Raw genomic sequence first — 13,097 nt, 5'->3', positions numbered from 1 at the left:
CTAGAATACTGCATCAGTACATGACAGATGATGAACTTGAATGAGTTCAGCAGGAGGCCACCAAGAGGGCTGGGGGGATGGAGTACTTACCCTCTAAGAAGAGGCAGAGGAAAGTGGGCTTGTTCAGCCTGGAGAAGAGAAGGCTTCAAGAGGGACCTAAAAGTAGCCTAGCAAGACCTAAAAGTGAGTACAAACATTGGAAATGGTTGTCCATCTCTGGAAGTTTTTCAAGATCTGACAGGATAAAGCCCTGATTGTATTTCTTCATTTGGGCTTTGCAGTCATGAGACATAATATATTGCAGGCAAATACTCGTTAATTCCAATGGGGTAGAAAGAATCTTCTTTCTCTGTCATTACACCCACGGTAATTGTAGTACAGTGATCTTAAGCCTGAATGTTTGATGCCACTGAAATATGTTCAGCATTTCACTAGCAAACTGTATTAAGATTTTTAGCATCTTTAATAATTAATGCCTTAATAATTAATCACAAATGGCTTTGCAATATAATAATTGTAGAAGCAGATGGATGTGTTTCCCAAAAGTAGGACTGGCTTCAGTGCTTCTTTCTTGGCTTTTCTCTTTTGCAAATAACCAGCTGCATTGTTCATAACCAAAGTAATGTAAAAAGTTAAATTTAAAAGTCTTTATAAGATCTAATTCCTTTCATTCATGTGTAAACAAATTTTCAATCAAACCCCGTTCCACTGAAAACATCAGAAAATCGCTATACTGTGACTGTGGTAAGTAGGAGAACATGGAAATAATCTCATTCAAAACAGTTAGTCGAAAATTAGCATCAGAGTAAAAGCACATTTCTTCTGTGAAAGAACATCCCCTCATTAAACAGTTTTTTTCAATCACACAATCAAAACCACAGTAAATGAATAATAACACTATACTGATATAGGTATGTATATACCAGTTCAACCATACAAAGAGAATGGCTTTAAAATGAACAGCAGGATAAGCACTTGCTTAAAGTCATACAAAATGACCAGGAAATTTTTGTGTGAATCAGAATCCTGATAAATACACAGTCAGCTCCCTTCCAGACACTTCAAAAGCCCAGAATACAAATTTTTAGTTAAAAAAAAAAAAAAAAAATCAGTCAAAAGATGATGGGGGGAAGAAAAAAGAAAAAGAAAAAAAGACTTGTTAAATTTTGACTACTGCTAACATTGTGAAAATGGGAAAAATACATCTAGCCTGTGGCTGAACGCAAATTCATTCACTTGCATCACACTGTGATACACCAGTTTTCACTGGCAGATATGTTTCTGGGTTGTACAACTATGCAAATACACTGCGGTTCCTGTCTTAAGAGTTTTCCAGAGTGTTTTAATCCAGACAAGAGCTCAGTGATGTAAAAGGATGTAAAACTTTTCAATAAGAAATCTCGAGACAAAGGAATTTAAAATAGAAGTTGAGGAGAGCTATCTTCCATGACAGCAAACATACTTTAACACCATATAGGCAAAGTAACACACTTTGAAAGGGAATACCAAACCCGTTCATGCATCTTACAAGTTTCCAAATTAACTGCATCCCCTTTCAGAAAAGGAGCTCAGCCAAAACAGAAAAAAGTGTCAGAATGCAAAGGAAACAAACAAACAAAAATTCTTGGAATGTGAAACTTGCTGTTTCTTATCTTTTACCTCACTAGCTGTTTCTTTTCTGGAAAATATCTGATACTGAAAATGCTGATGATAATCAGCAGTCCATATTTTCCTTTCTTGAAGGGTATGTTCAAAGGGAAAGAGTATTCCACCAAAAATCAATTAAAAAACATAAAGGAGCTAACTAGGAATGCAACTTTAAAAAAAACAAGCAAACAAAACAAAAAAAAACCAACACCCAACCCCACAACAAAAAAACCACCACACACCCACTACCAGCACTACCCCACCCCCCCTACCCCCCATTCTGGAAGACTTCCACCAGCTTTTCCATTATATGCCTATATCTAATATAGTTATAGAGTTGGTTTTTTGAATAACAACTTTTCAAGTTACAGGTAAAATGTAACTTAAATTACTTTGTATGTTAGTCTAACATTATTAACATGACAGATTTCCAATAGCAGAATCCTAAAAATTTTATCAATATTTGTCCATGGAATCAGCATTACTCGTATCACAGAGCAAAGTCTGTATGAATGATCATAAAAAGCCCTTCACATGACAGAAAATAAATATTTTTAAGACATTAACTGTTCAGTTCACAAAATATTTTTCCATAAAGTTGTTTTTTTTTTTTAAAAGAAAAAAGTAAAATAAAAGGTTGAGATGGAACAAAACAAAGAAAGGGGAAGAATTCTCATTAAATTCTATCATTTGGAGAAATTGCATGAAAAGAAAAATACTAAAAGAAAAGAGAAAAAAAGAATTTTAAAAGCTATCAAGGCTTACACACAACAATAAATTATTGTAGCTCTCACAGATACTACAATCAAATCAGCTTGCTCCATCAGACTTCATTTTAGAAATTTTCTACTCCTATTATGAAGATAAAAGCAAAACCTAAGCTTCACTGCACAATGATTTTGCACTGAAATATATTAATACTTACATGACCTGTTATGACATCTCATCTGGGAGTAGTCCTCATCAAATCTCTCCAGCTAAGTTTTAAGAGCCTGGCTTTTTGTACCGCATTTGTATTTTACATGTTTGCAAATATAACATGGCAGAAAAATTCTAGCACAGCCTGTTACACTCTTTAGAAGGTTTGTACATCACAGAATAACATCTAAGCTTTATGAGAAATATCTAACATAACTTTTGGAAGCATTTTCTGTACTTCTACTTTATCACAAGTTTGAACTCTCCAAGGAAAAGTTTATTTTTAATCAATCTCTGCACACTGTGATTACAGCTGTGTAAAAACTAGTTTTCCTATCTTCAGAAAAATTGGCACTGTCAGTTTTGTATTAACTTCTTATTGGAACAGAAGCCAGAAATTTCACAAATTTTGAAGACTAAAATCTGTTTCAGAATAATTTATCGAAAACATCAGTAATGACAAGACAGAAGAGAAGCCAGACATCACCTTCATTCACAGACTGTTCAAGGAGTCAAAGGTACTGTTCCCTTATGTATGAACAATACAGGACTGGCAATTCTGCAAATACACCAGACAGGCTGCTGGCTTGCCCAGGAAACTTGCAAGTTTTCCTGTCTGGACAACTGCTAGAAAGCAAGGAACCTTGTAGGTCAAAGATAACACAGACAGCCTGCAGCTCCCAATGGGTACTGCCACAAGGGCTTGGGTTGACTTACAGGATGGACAGAAAGTTAAATAGTTTTGCCTTCACTAAAAGTTTTGACAGAATAGGTACATTCCCATAAAATCTTCTGATTCAGCTGAATCAGCATTTTCCCACAGAAAACTTCAATTGGAAAACTTTCAACCAGCTCTTGTTGTGGCACAAGGTCTGGCAATCTTTCAGAAACTGAAATAGGAACAGATGCAGTATTTCCTTCAAACCTCTAAGACTTATCCACATTAGCAGCATTCTAACAAACTACGTGGGTCTGTGTTGAATCACAAAGATTACTTTGCAGTAATATTAAGGAAGCAGCTTAGTATTAACTGGTACTAATAAACATCTTCTGAGTTCTACAGCAATGCAACATTTGTGCAGATTTTTCCAGTCAGGCCTTCTAAATCTGTTAAAAGACATAAGATTATATAGCAGGATTTGTGATATAGATCAGGGTACTCACCCTAATCTATCCCCTCCTTCCAGCAATAACCAATACTTCTTCCTCATCTCCTTTATTAGAATAGTGTTGCAGATATTCCGTGAAAGAGGTTAAGGCTATTTCTATGCTGGACCTAGCAGAAATCCATCTCTTCTGGAACATGAAACAATTAGTATGTGTCTTGATGCTGAAGAAAATAATATTCCACAATGGAAAGGAGACTAAGTCTACAAATGAGTTTCCACAATAATGTTTAATGAATCTTATATATCCAGTCCTTATAACAAAAGTGCTATAGCATATTTCCTGAACACCTTGGGGGGGGAAAGAAATAGCAGGGCAAAACATTTGTAAATAATACAGCATTCCAGTGTGTCTTACTCTGAAATGAAAAGTAATGAAATGCTACTCTTCATCATTTCAAATACCTGATAAATTTAAACTATGTCTGTGAAAAATCTTGCTTGTAGAGCATTCAACAAGCAATCAGAAGCAAACATTTGAAACTTCACATTTAATAAAACTTGCATTTAAATGCACATATGCACACATGCTATCAACAGACCATACACAACTACTCTTACTATATATATATACTTTTTTAATTTTGTCAATTTAATACAGAGAATATTCAGGTTTATTTTTGAAGACAAGGGAAAGTGAAAGTTCATGCAATCTGAACAAGAAGAGTATAGTGCACTGCAAACACACATACACACTTTTTTAGAACCAAACCCATACCTGAAATATCAAAGCTGGATCAATACATAAAGATGGCTCTTTCTGCAAGTAAGGTAAACCACAAATATTTTCATTTACTTTACAGCTTACCATTTTTAAAGACTTTCATTCTTGTTTCTAGACTGTATATATTTCAGGATGGTCAATACCCTACACTTAGAATGAGCTTTATGCCATATCTGTAGGCAACTCATTTCTGATTTTCTCTCTCAAGTAATATCACTGGTTTAAGCTGGAACTGTCTGAACAAGATCATAGAATCATAGAATGGTTTGGGTTGGAAGGAACCTTACAGATCATCTAGTTCCAACCCCCTTGCCAACCTTCCACTAAACCAGGTTGCTCAAAGCCCCATCCAACATGATGTTGAACACTTCCAAGGATGGGGCATCCACAACTTCTCTAGGCAACTGTCGCAATGTCTCACCACACTCATTGTAAAAAATTTCTTCCTTATGTCCAATCTAAATCTATTCTCTTTTGGTTTAAAACTGTTGCCTGTTGTCCTATCACTGCAGGTCCTGATAAAAAGTCTTTCTCCATCTTTCTTATAAGCCCCCTTTATATATGGAAAGGTCACAATAAGGTCTCCCCAGAGCATTTTTTTCTCCAGGCTGAACAACCCCAACTCTCTCAGCCCTTCTTCACAGGAGAGGTGTCCCTCTGATCATTTTCATGGCCCTCCTCTGGACCTGCTCCAACAGGTCCCATGTCTTTCTTGTACCGGGGAACCCAGAACAGAATGCAGAACTCCAGGTGGGGCCTCACAAGAGATGAACAAGTTCTGACCCAATTCATGTGCTCAGGAGTACTTCTTATTGAAAGAACATAATCATGAAAAGTGTGTTTCCTTTTACTTTTTTTTTATTATATTAATCAGTGTTAATCAACTTTGGATATCACTGATATTCAAAGATATCAGTGATCTGGCATTTGTCAGCACACAATACACAAAGAAGTAGGCATAGGTGTAATGGCAATTAAAGGAAAAGATTTCAATGTACCAGCTTTATTTTATGCTTAAACAGAAAAAGATTTAGGCATGAGAAGAAAAAATGCTGTTTGATTACATATATCAGTAGTCACAAAGTCAGAAGCAACCATTGCAACAAAACTAGACTGGCTTCCTGTATAACAGAAGTCATAAAATTAAATTAATGCCGCTAAATATACACACCATATTTTAGCGTGCATTTGCTACCTCTAGCTTCCATGCACTGTATTTTGCAATATATTTATTTTCATTACTGGAGAGGACTTTTTTCTTTCTTTTTTTCTTTTTTTTTTTTTTTTTTTTTTTTTTTTTTTTAAATGAGGGTATCTCTGGTAGATATCTACAGACTGTAATCTCTTTGCTCTGTCATTTCCTATTTGTTAAACTACACAAAACCAAGCTCCTAAAATCATTCATTGTTTGGTAATATTTTTAAACATTCTGGTGGCTCTTCTCTGAACACCATGAGCTGTAACTCACTGATGAAACTCACTGTTTTGGGCAGATGTGCACTTCAAAACTTTTACCCCTTTACTAAATGCAGGATACAGACAGCATATCTAGTATGCCCCACTTTCTAGAGAATGGATCTCAGAGAAAACCATTGTGGAGGGCTGGGTGGAAAAAAAAAAAAAATCTCTTGAAAGCAATGTCTACAATGTGATTAAGCAAGTTTTAAAAAACAGGACCTTGGGGGAATAACAGGAACGTGGGAAAAGAAAGTATCCTGCTTTCCTCCTGTCCTGTGACTCTGCTTTCCAGAAAAAAGAAGGGCTTCTGGAGAAGAAGGTCTGCTGCAGACAAGAGAACAAAGAGTAAAGAATGTAACGGGAAAGAATAAGCAAGACGGGACATCTGGAAGCAAACGTGTCTAAGAAGCAAACCCAGAAAGTTAGGAAAGAAAGACCTGTGCAATGCATCTGAAGAGACAATAGATATCTTAAAAGGAATAAATAAAGTAATAGAAACAGGAGTCAAGACACAGGATGTGAATTTTCTATCTTTTTTTTTGCCCTTTTTTTTTTTTTTAATAAGTATATAGAAGATAGAGACTGCTCAAGGACACAACAGTTATGCAGAAAATGTAATTGCTATAAGAAAACGCAACTACTTGCAAAGTTTTCAGAGAGAAATGAAGAGCATGACAGGACAGGAAAGGTAGGGCTGAAGAAAAGCTGTTTAGGACAAAAAAAATCACATATGAGATGACAGGTAGGAGAAATGGGTATACTTCATTGGATGAAAGGGAGGGCTGACTGGGAAAAGGGACAGAAAGCATTCAGCAGTGGCAAGGGACGAAAGAAAACCACAGGAAAGAACAGAGGGAAAGCTGCCTCCTGGCAGAGCCTGGGGGAGCCAGGGAGGGAACTCGGACAAAAGCTAATGTGGGGAGGGGGTGGAAGGGGTTGGGTGCAATAAAGTGAAATGTATACTGTTTGGAACCTCTGCATGGGGGAGTGTATGGCCTCAGATTGCCATATTAGAGGGTAATCTTCTCCCTCCTTCCACCCTCAACACTGTAGGAAAATTATTGCTTCAATGCTTGATCATTCAAAACAAATGTTCCGTATTTTTTTCAAAACAACTGCTGTCTGGATTAAGACAATTTAAATTTACTTGAAAACTTTCCAAAGCTGGAACTTGTAATGAAAACTGCTGTTTAATCATGTGGATTTCAAGATCTTACATTTGTCCCTTTTTCTTTTCAATATTTGGCCTATTTTAGACAGGGCAACCCCAAAGGAGCATGTGTTGATAGGAAAAGAAAGAACTGCGTGCCTCAGAGCCAAAAGGCAGCCCCGCATCAGAATGCTTCAGCAACAGGATCACTGCCTCACCCTTGACAAATGAAAGCCCTCATTACAAACATCAGATTTTTAAAAAATGGAAGATTGCACCACCCCCAACTCTCCTGGGAGACAAACAGAAAAGACTTTGCCGTATTCAGGAACAGACACTGTCAGAGTGGCTGCAACTGCAGTCGTCGCTTGTGTCATTCGTGTGTCATGTCCCCCCGCCCCTGTTCTTTTCAGAGTTTTGGTACAGGAAGAGGAATTGCAAACTATTTTGCAACATAACATTGTTAATAACCCACATGCAAGACCATAGATTATTCTATCACACTATCTCTGTAACCCAAAACTTTTACATTTATCATTCTGAATATTAATAGAAAGAAACAAGTTTCTTAGCCAGTATCCTATTTTCCCATATACTTAAGGTAACAAGTTACAACAAAAACACACGTTTTAGATTTCATAGACTTCTGAATTAGAATGAACAGGGAAGGTCCAAGGCAAATTAACATCAGAAGATGGAATACTGAAATCGATGTACCTAATTTGTTACTCATATAATCCAAGCTAATTATTATCTATTAAAAGGCAGATACTGTACTTATGAAGTCCTGCTGCTGTTGTAACTGTGTATGTACCACAATGTTCAGACATGCTGAACTCATTTGCTCATAACAGAAGTCACTGGCAAAATGAGGCCTTTAATTTGCACTTCCTTTTAAGACTGAAATGAAAGACCATCATTAATGTATTTCAGGCAGCATTGCCAACTCACAAATTATCTCAAGTCTCATGGTATTTTTCTTAAAGATGTATATTCCAGACTCATAGAATTATGCAAAAATATTAGTTTTCACTTTTTAAATTATTATTTATATCTTTTGTTATTGTGGGGAAAAAAGCCACAACACTTTATTAATATTATATATCAAAAAGAGGAAACTATATTCAGGACTAAGGCAGGAGTTTCATCACATTTTGTCATATCACTCTGCTGATGCAATGAATATTTTCCTTAGGTTAGATGTAAAATGATGGCCAAATAAGCACCAACAGAAGTATTGTTTTTAAAGATCAAGAATAAAAACATTTTACATTGGCCTTGGACAGTTTGTGTTTACTTCTGTTTGTCAGTTTATTCCATATACTTTGGCTCACCTGAAAATTCCCCCTTCCCCCCTCCCCCCACGTCTTTTTAAAAATAATATTCGGTTTTCATTATTCAGCAATGATGCACTTGATTTTTTTTAATCAAGTCTTATTAAGAAAACAGACTGGGAGAAAGAAATACTAATTATTCTGAGCTTCGCAGCAAAGTAAGTTGAGAAGTAAAAGGAAGCATTTAATGATTTAATAGTAAAAGTTATAAATCGAGGTGTTGTGGGTTAACCCTGGTAGGCAGCTAAGTGTCACACAGTCACCCATTCACTCCCCCTCAGTGGGATGGGGGAGAGAATCGGAAGGGCAAAAGTGAGAAAACTCATGGGTTGAGATAAAGCCAGTTTAATAGGTAAAGCAAAGCTGCGCACGCAAGCAAAGCAAAACAAGGAGTTCATTCACTACTTCCCATCGGCAGGCAGATGCTTGGCTATTTCAAGGAAAGCAGGGCTTCATCATGCATAACAGTTACTTGGGAAGACAAACGCCCTAAGTCTGAATGTCCTCCCCTCAGTTTTATTGCTGAGCATGACATCCTATCCTAATCAGCTGACCCTTCCAGCCTCTTGTCCACCCCCAACCTACTTGCTTGGGGGGATGGGGGGAGCAGAGTGAGAAACTGAGAAAGCTTTGACTCTGTTTAAGCACTGTTCAGCAACAGCTAAAACATCAGTGTGTTATCAATGCTGTTTTGGTCCCAAATTCAAAACATAGCATCATACAGGCTGCTATGAGGAAAATTAACTCCATCCCAACCAGATCCAGTACATGAGTTCATGCTCCAAAAATAATGTATGGGAAAACATGCAAAGACCATACCTTCATTTCAATAACTGTTTGAAGAGCCTTCGTCTTTGCTGGCTCAGGTTGAAGTTGGGTTCTTCTATGTAATTCCTGTGGAGGGACACGATAGAAATAAGCCTGACGACTCATCTTTCCATTATTTTAATCGCTCATATGAATTTATTACAACAAAATAAAAGTCTAATGATTAGAAGCATGTAACTCCAAATGCTACAGGTGCTTCCCTCTCTATAATCCCTCTAGCATCACTGCAGTCCCTATCTTATATTACAGTCAACTCTGATGGCGCATGCGCTATTTCTGAAACCCTTATCAATAATTAATGTCAACGGTGACAAAGCCAGCAAGTAATTTCTTAGTCCAAATAAAATGCTGCTGTTTCTGCCCAAACATCAAAACTTAATTACTTCAGTTGTGTTACTAATTCAAACACTGTTAAGTAATTTAAAATCTTTTACTGTAGTTTCTTCTTAGTTTTTCCTGTAATATCTGAAATAAGCAATTTAAAGACATCATATTTAAATTTGACATTTTAAGGATAATAATTATATAGTGGGTTGACGCAGCACCCTGTACAGTAGCAATTACATTTCAGTTTTCACATTTTCATACTATTTTTTATGCATCTTAATCCACAGGTAAAAGAAAAATAGATTGCATTAGTTAAGACATACAGTTAACGGAATTAATGTCTACTGGCCTTTATAAAAAAAAGAGGATAAAGATGGCAGCACTCAGTCTCTTACAAAATGCAGGAGTTGTATCTCGGTATGAGATATCTCAATAAAAAACTCACTTATCTACATAGAACAATGTAAAGCTGTAATGAAACATTACCATTTAAGAATTTGATGATGCTTATACCCCTCCCACAAACTGTCTCAGCAGTTTATCAGAAAACAAAACTGAAACAGGACAGATATAGTCCTGTTTCTAATCCTTTAGAGTCCTTCCCCTCTAAAGGACAGGACTGCCATGGTAGATGTCTGTCTTTCCCTGTTCTTACCCCAGTGCTCCACATACACATTTGAACTAACTTTATAACCATGAAAAACACATTTATGCCTGGTAGGCTGAGAAGCTAGGTTCATTCACCGCAAAGACATAAGCTGACTCCAGACTCCTCATAAATTCCGAGGGGGAGGAGGGGGTCATCAAAAAAAAACCATAACACTGTGGGTCCTAATTATCTTTATTCCCATCTCTCAAATCCCTTTTTCTTGAGTGAAGCAAACAATGTACAACTTGACAATCAACTGATAGACTAACAATCAAAAATATAATCAACTATGGATTGTGCACATTTATTATCCTGCCCCTCCTCAGCCTATCGTAGCACAATTCTGGGTCTTGCCTACCTAATAACCCACAAGCTTAAAAGTCACAATTTTTTGTATCACAAACTATCAATCAGTTTCTTGTTCTATTTAGCAACAAGTATATTGCTTATCAATGACTTTGAGAAACAATCACTCTTTAAAGACTATAGGAGGAGTAATTTGGGGCCTGTTGTGAAATTAAATATATATACTGATAATAAGCATCTTTATAAAATACATTCAAAAAATTGTGTGGCCTAATATATTAAAATAACTGAAAGAGACGAGTTAGTCATGTGTGCTCTATTTAACTGAACCTAGATTACTTAACTTGAAATGTAGTATATGACAGGACATAATATCAAGACACCCATCCCAAAATTATCAGGTTTGGCATGCATTTTTGGTTAAAATAAAAGAAGCCGTCCATAGGTAATAGAAACTTTATGTATAGAGAAATAGATCAATACTTGTAATCCATAGGATTACAGTTAAGTAGCCAAGTTACGGTCAAATGGCTGGTAAATTAAGACCATTTAGATCATACCAGTTTGATCTCATTTTTCAGACTCCTCTGTTTGTTCATGATCTTAGCCTGCAAATGTCTGGGGGCACGGGCAGTTTTTCATTTCCTATTTGTACCATAGCTAACAATGATACCTCAGTCAATGACTGAAGCTCTTGGGAACCCTGGCAATATAAAGAAGAAGAAAGAGTTGGATATGCTCTGTCTTGCCTATTCTATTTTGCCCACTCTGCTGTTTCCATAGAAGGGATGCACAAAACCATAACAGTTAGATAAACTGTTAAACTAGATTTTGACCTGAAATAGCCTATTGACATCTTGATAAACCACAGCACTGCCTGCAAGAGTCAGATTAGGTGCACGTGTTTGAATGCATACCTAAAGTTAAGTAGGTCTGCATACTTTTTTATTACATTAAATATATTGCAGATATATGTATGTATATTTAAACTACCTCTAACATATGACAACAGTGAATTTCTAATTTTGCACTGGGCATTTATGAAAAAGTATATCTGAATGGTCCTTTTTCCTTGTTTTTTTAATTTACAACTAATTCTCCACATTATAAAAAGAAAGAAATCTTCGCAAATCACCTATACAGGGAAACTCTCAATCACCCCCAGCTGTTTGTCTCAGATGAAACAAGTACCTTCACTACACAAATGTTTTAAAAAATAAGAGAATGTCATAGATTTGTCATATAGTTCTCCTACAAAAGTCATGGAAAAATAGTTGGCCAGTCATACCACTATCTGATCAGCAAAAATTACAGCTAATTCTAAGACCAGACTTTGCTCCCCAAGGCCACATAAACCGAGTTGGAGTATAAACAGGATTCCACACATTACCCAGGGAGACAAAACAGAGTTTCCACCCCCTTAGCCAAAGATGAATAGACTGCCAAAGATGAGTATTCCTAGATGTCTATCATAGCATGAAGCCTTGCCTCATAATACTTTTCCTGTTTGCTTTATGAATCAATCTGATGCTGGCTGACTTAAAAGCTTTTCTTCTCTATCCCTGATGGTAAAATGAAGCAGACTTTAGGATTCTGGAGAAGATCAAAAAATGACTCCCACTTTATTATTTTGTGTGGGTTTTCTTCCAATCAGATTCAAATGTTTGAAGACTCCCACAAAGCTCAGTTCTTGAATTTATGTTGGTTTATGTATGTATTTTTACTTTTGGGGTACCTGATTCAGGGATATGCTTTTGGGGTACTGATTCAAAGATACTACCACTTTACGTGCATGATAGCTTACATTGATTGTTTTACTATCGGAGGTCATCTGGAGGGTTTCAAATTTGCCTGAACAGCTAACCAAGAGATATTCTGAACATTTCATGAAACCCTTATAGCCTAAGGAAACCAGATTTTTATCCATTACATCATTTTTGGAACTATGCTGCTTTGTCTTTTTAATTTCTTTTAATAAAAAGCCCAGGGATCCTAATAAAACCCTTAAAAAAAAAAAACACACAACCAACCAAACAAAAAACCCACACCACAAAAAACCAACATCAGGGATCGTTTCTTTTAACCTGAACTGTATTGAATGGAACTCTTGATACTTATATGCATAATAAAGTACTTATGCCATCATCTCTACAACCATCAAGGTCTATACTACTAGTCCCTCAAAGATGTACTTTTATGAAATTATATACCCTATATGACATCAGTATCACTGCAATTGGTAGTAGTTCTAAGTAACCACTTTGCACATACAAATTAATTATAATTCTGCATAATCAGATGCCCACACTGGGATTTCATGATGATGCTTAGTTGTCAAGATGATTAACACACCCACACAAAATTGACAGGTAATCAGATCTTTTTCTTCACATTACATTTACTCTAATATCCTTTACTTCTAGACCGAAATGAGTCTTAAACTAAAGCTGGCCATTGCTTTCTCCTTCCACATGTTTCTGGGATATTATGATTAGCATCTTGTGTTGGCCTCAAAAGTACCTTCAGCACACAATTTTACCACTAATTTAAACATCAAAAAAATCCCAAGAGGGGGGAGTTTATATCATAT

General features: G+C 36.3%; 1 protein-coding gene across 1 annotated transcript in view; it reads right to left on the bottom strand.

Annotated features, from left to right (window-relative positions):
• The window catches only part of ERC2 (ELKS/RAB6-interacting/CAST family member 2), a 526,287-nt gene that overhangs the window by 400,251 nt on the left and 112,939 nt on the right, over positions 1 to 13,097 (bottom strand). Inside the window, exon 5 of the mRNA XM_075159071.1 lies at positions 9,217 to 9,291. Within this exon, the coding sequence (XP_075015172.1) occupies positions 9,217 to 9,291 (75 nt within the window). The remainder of the gene's footprint in view (positions 1 to 9,216; positions 9,292 to 13,097) is intronic.

This window comes from Calonectris borealis, chromosome 10 (assembly GCF_964195595.1).
Source record: "Calonectris borealis chromosome 10, bCalBor7.hap1.2, whole genome shotgun sequence".
NCBI lineage: Eukaryota > Metazoa > Chordata > Aves > Procellariiformes > Procellariidae > Calonectris > Calonectris borealis.
Note: the sequence above shows the minus strand (reverse complement) of the source record. Positions and strands in the feature narration are given on the sequence as shown.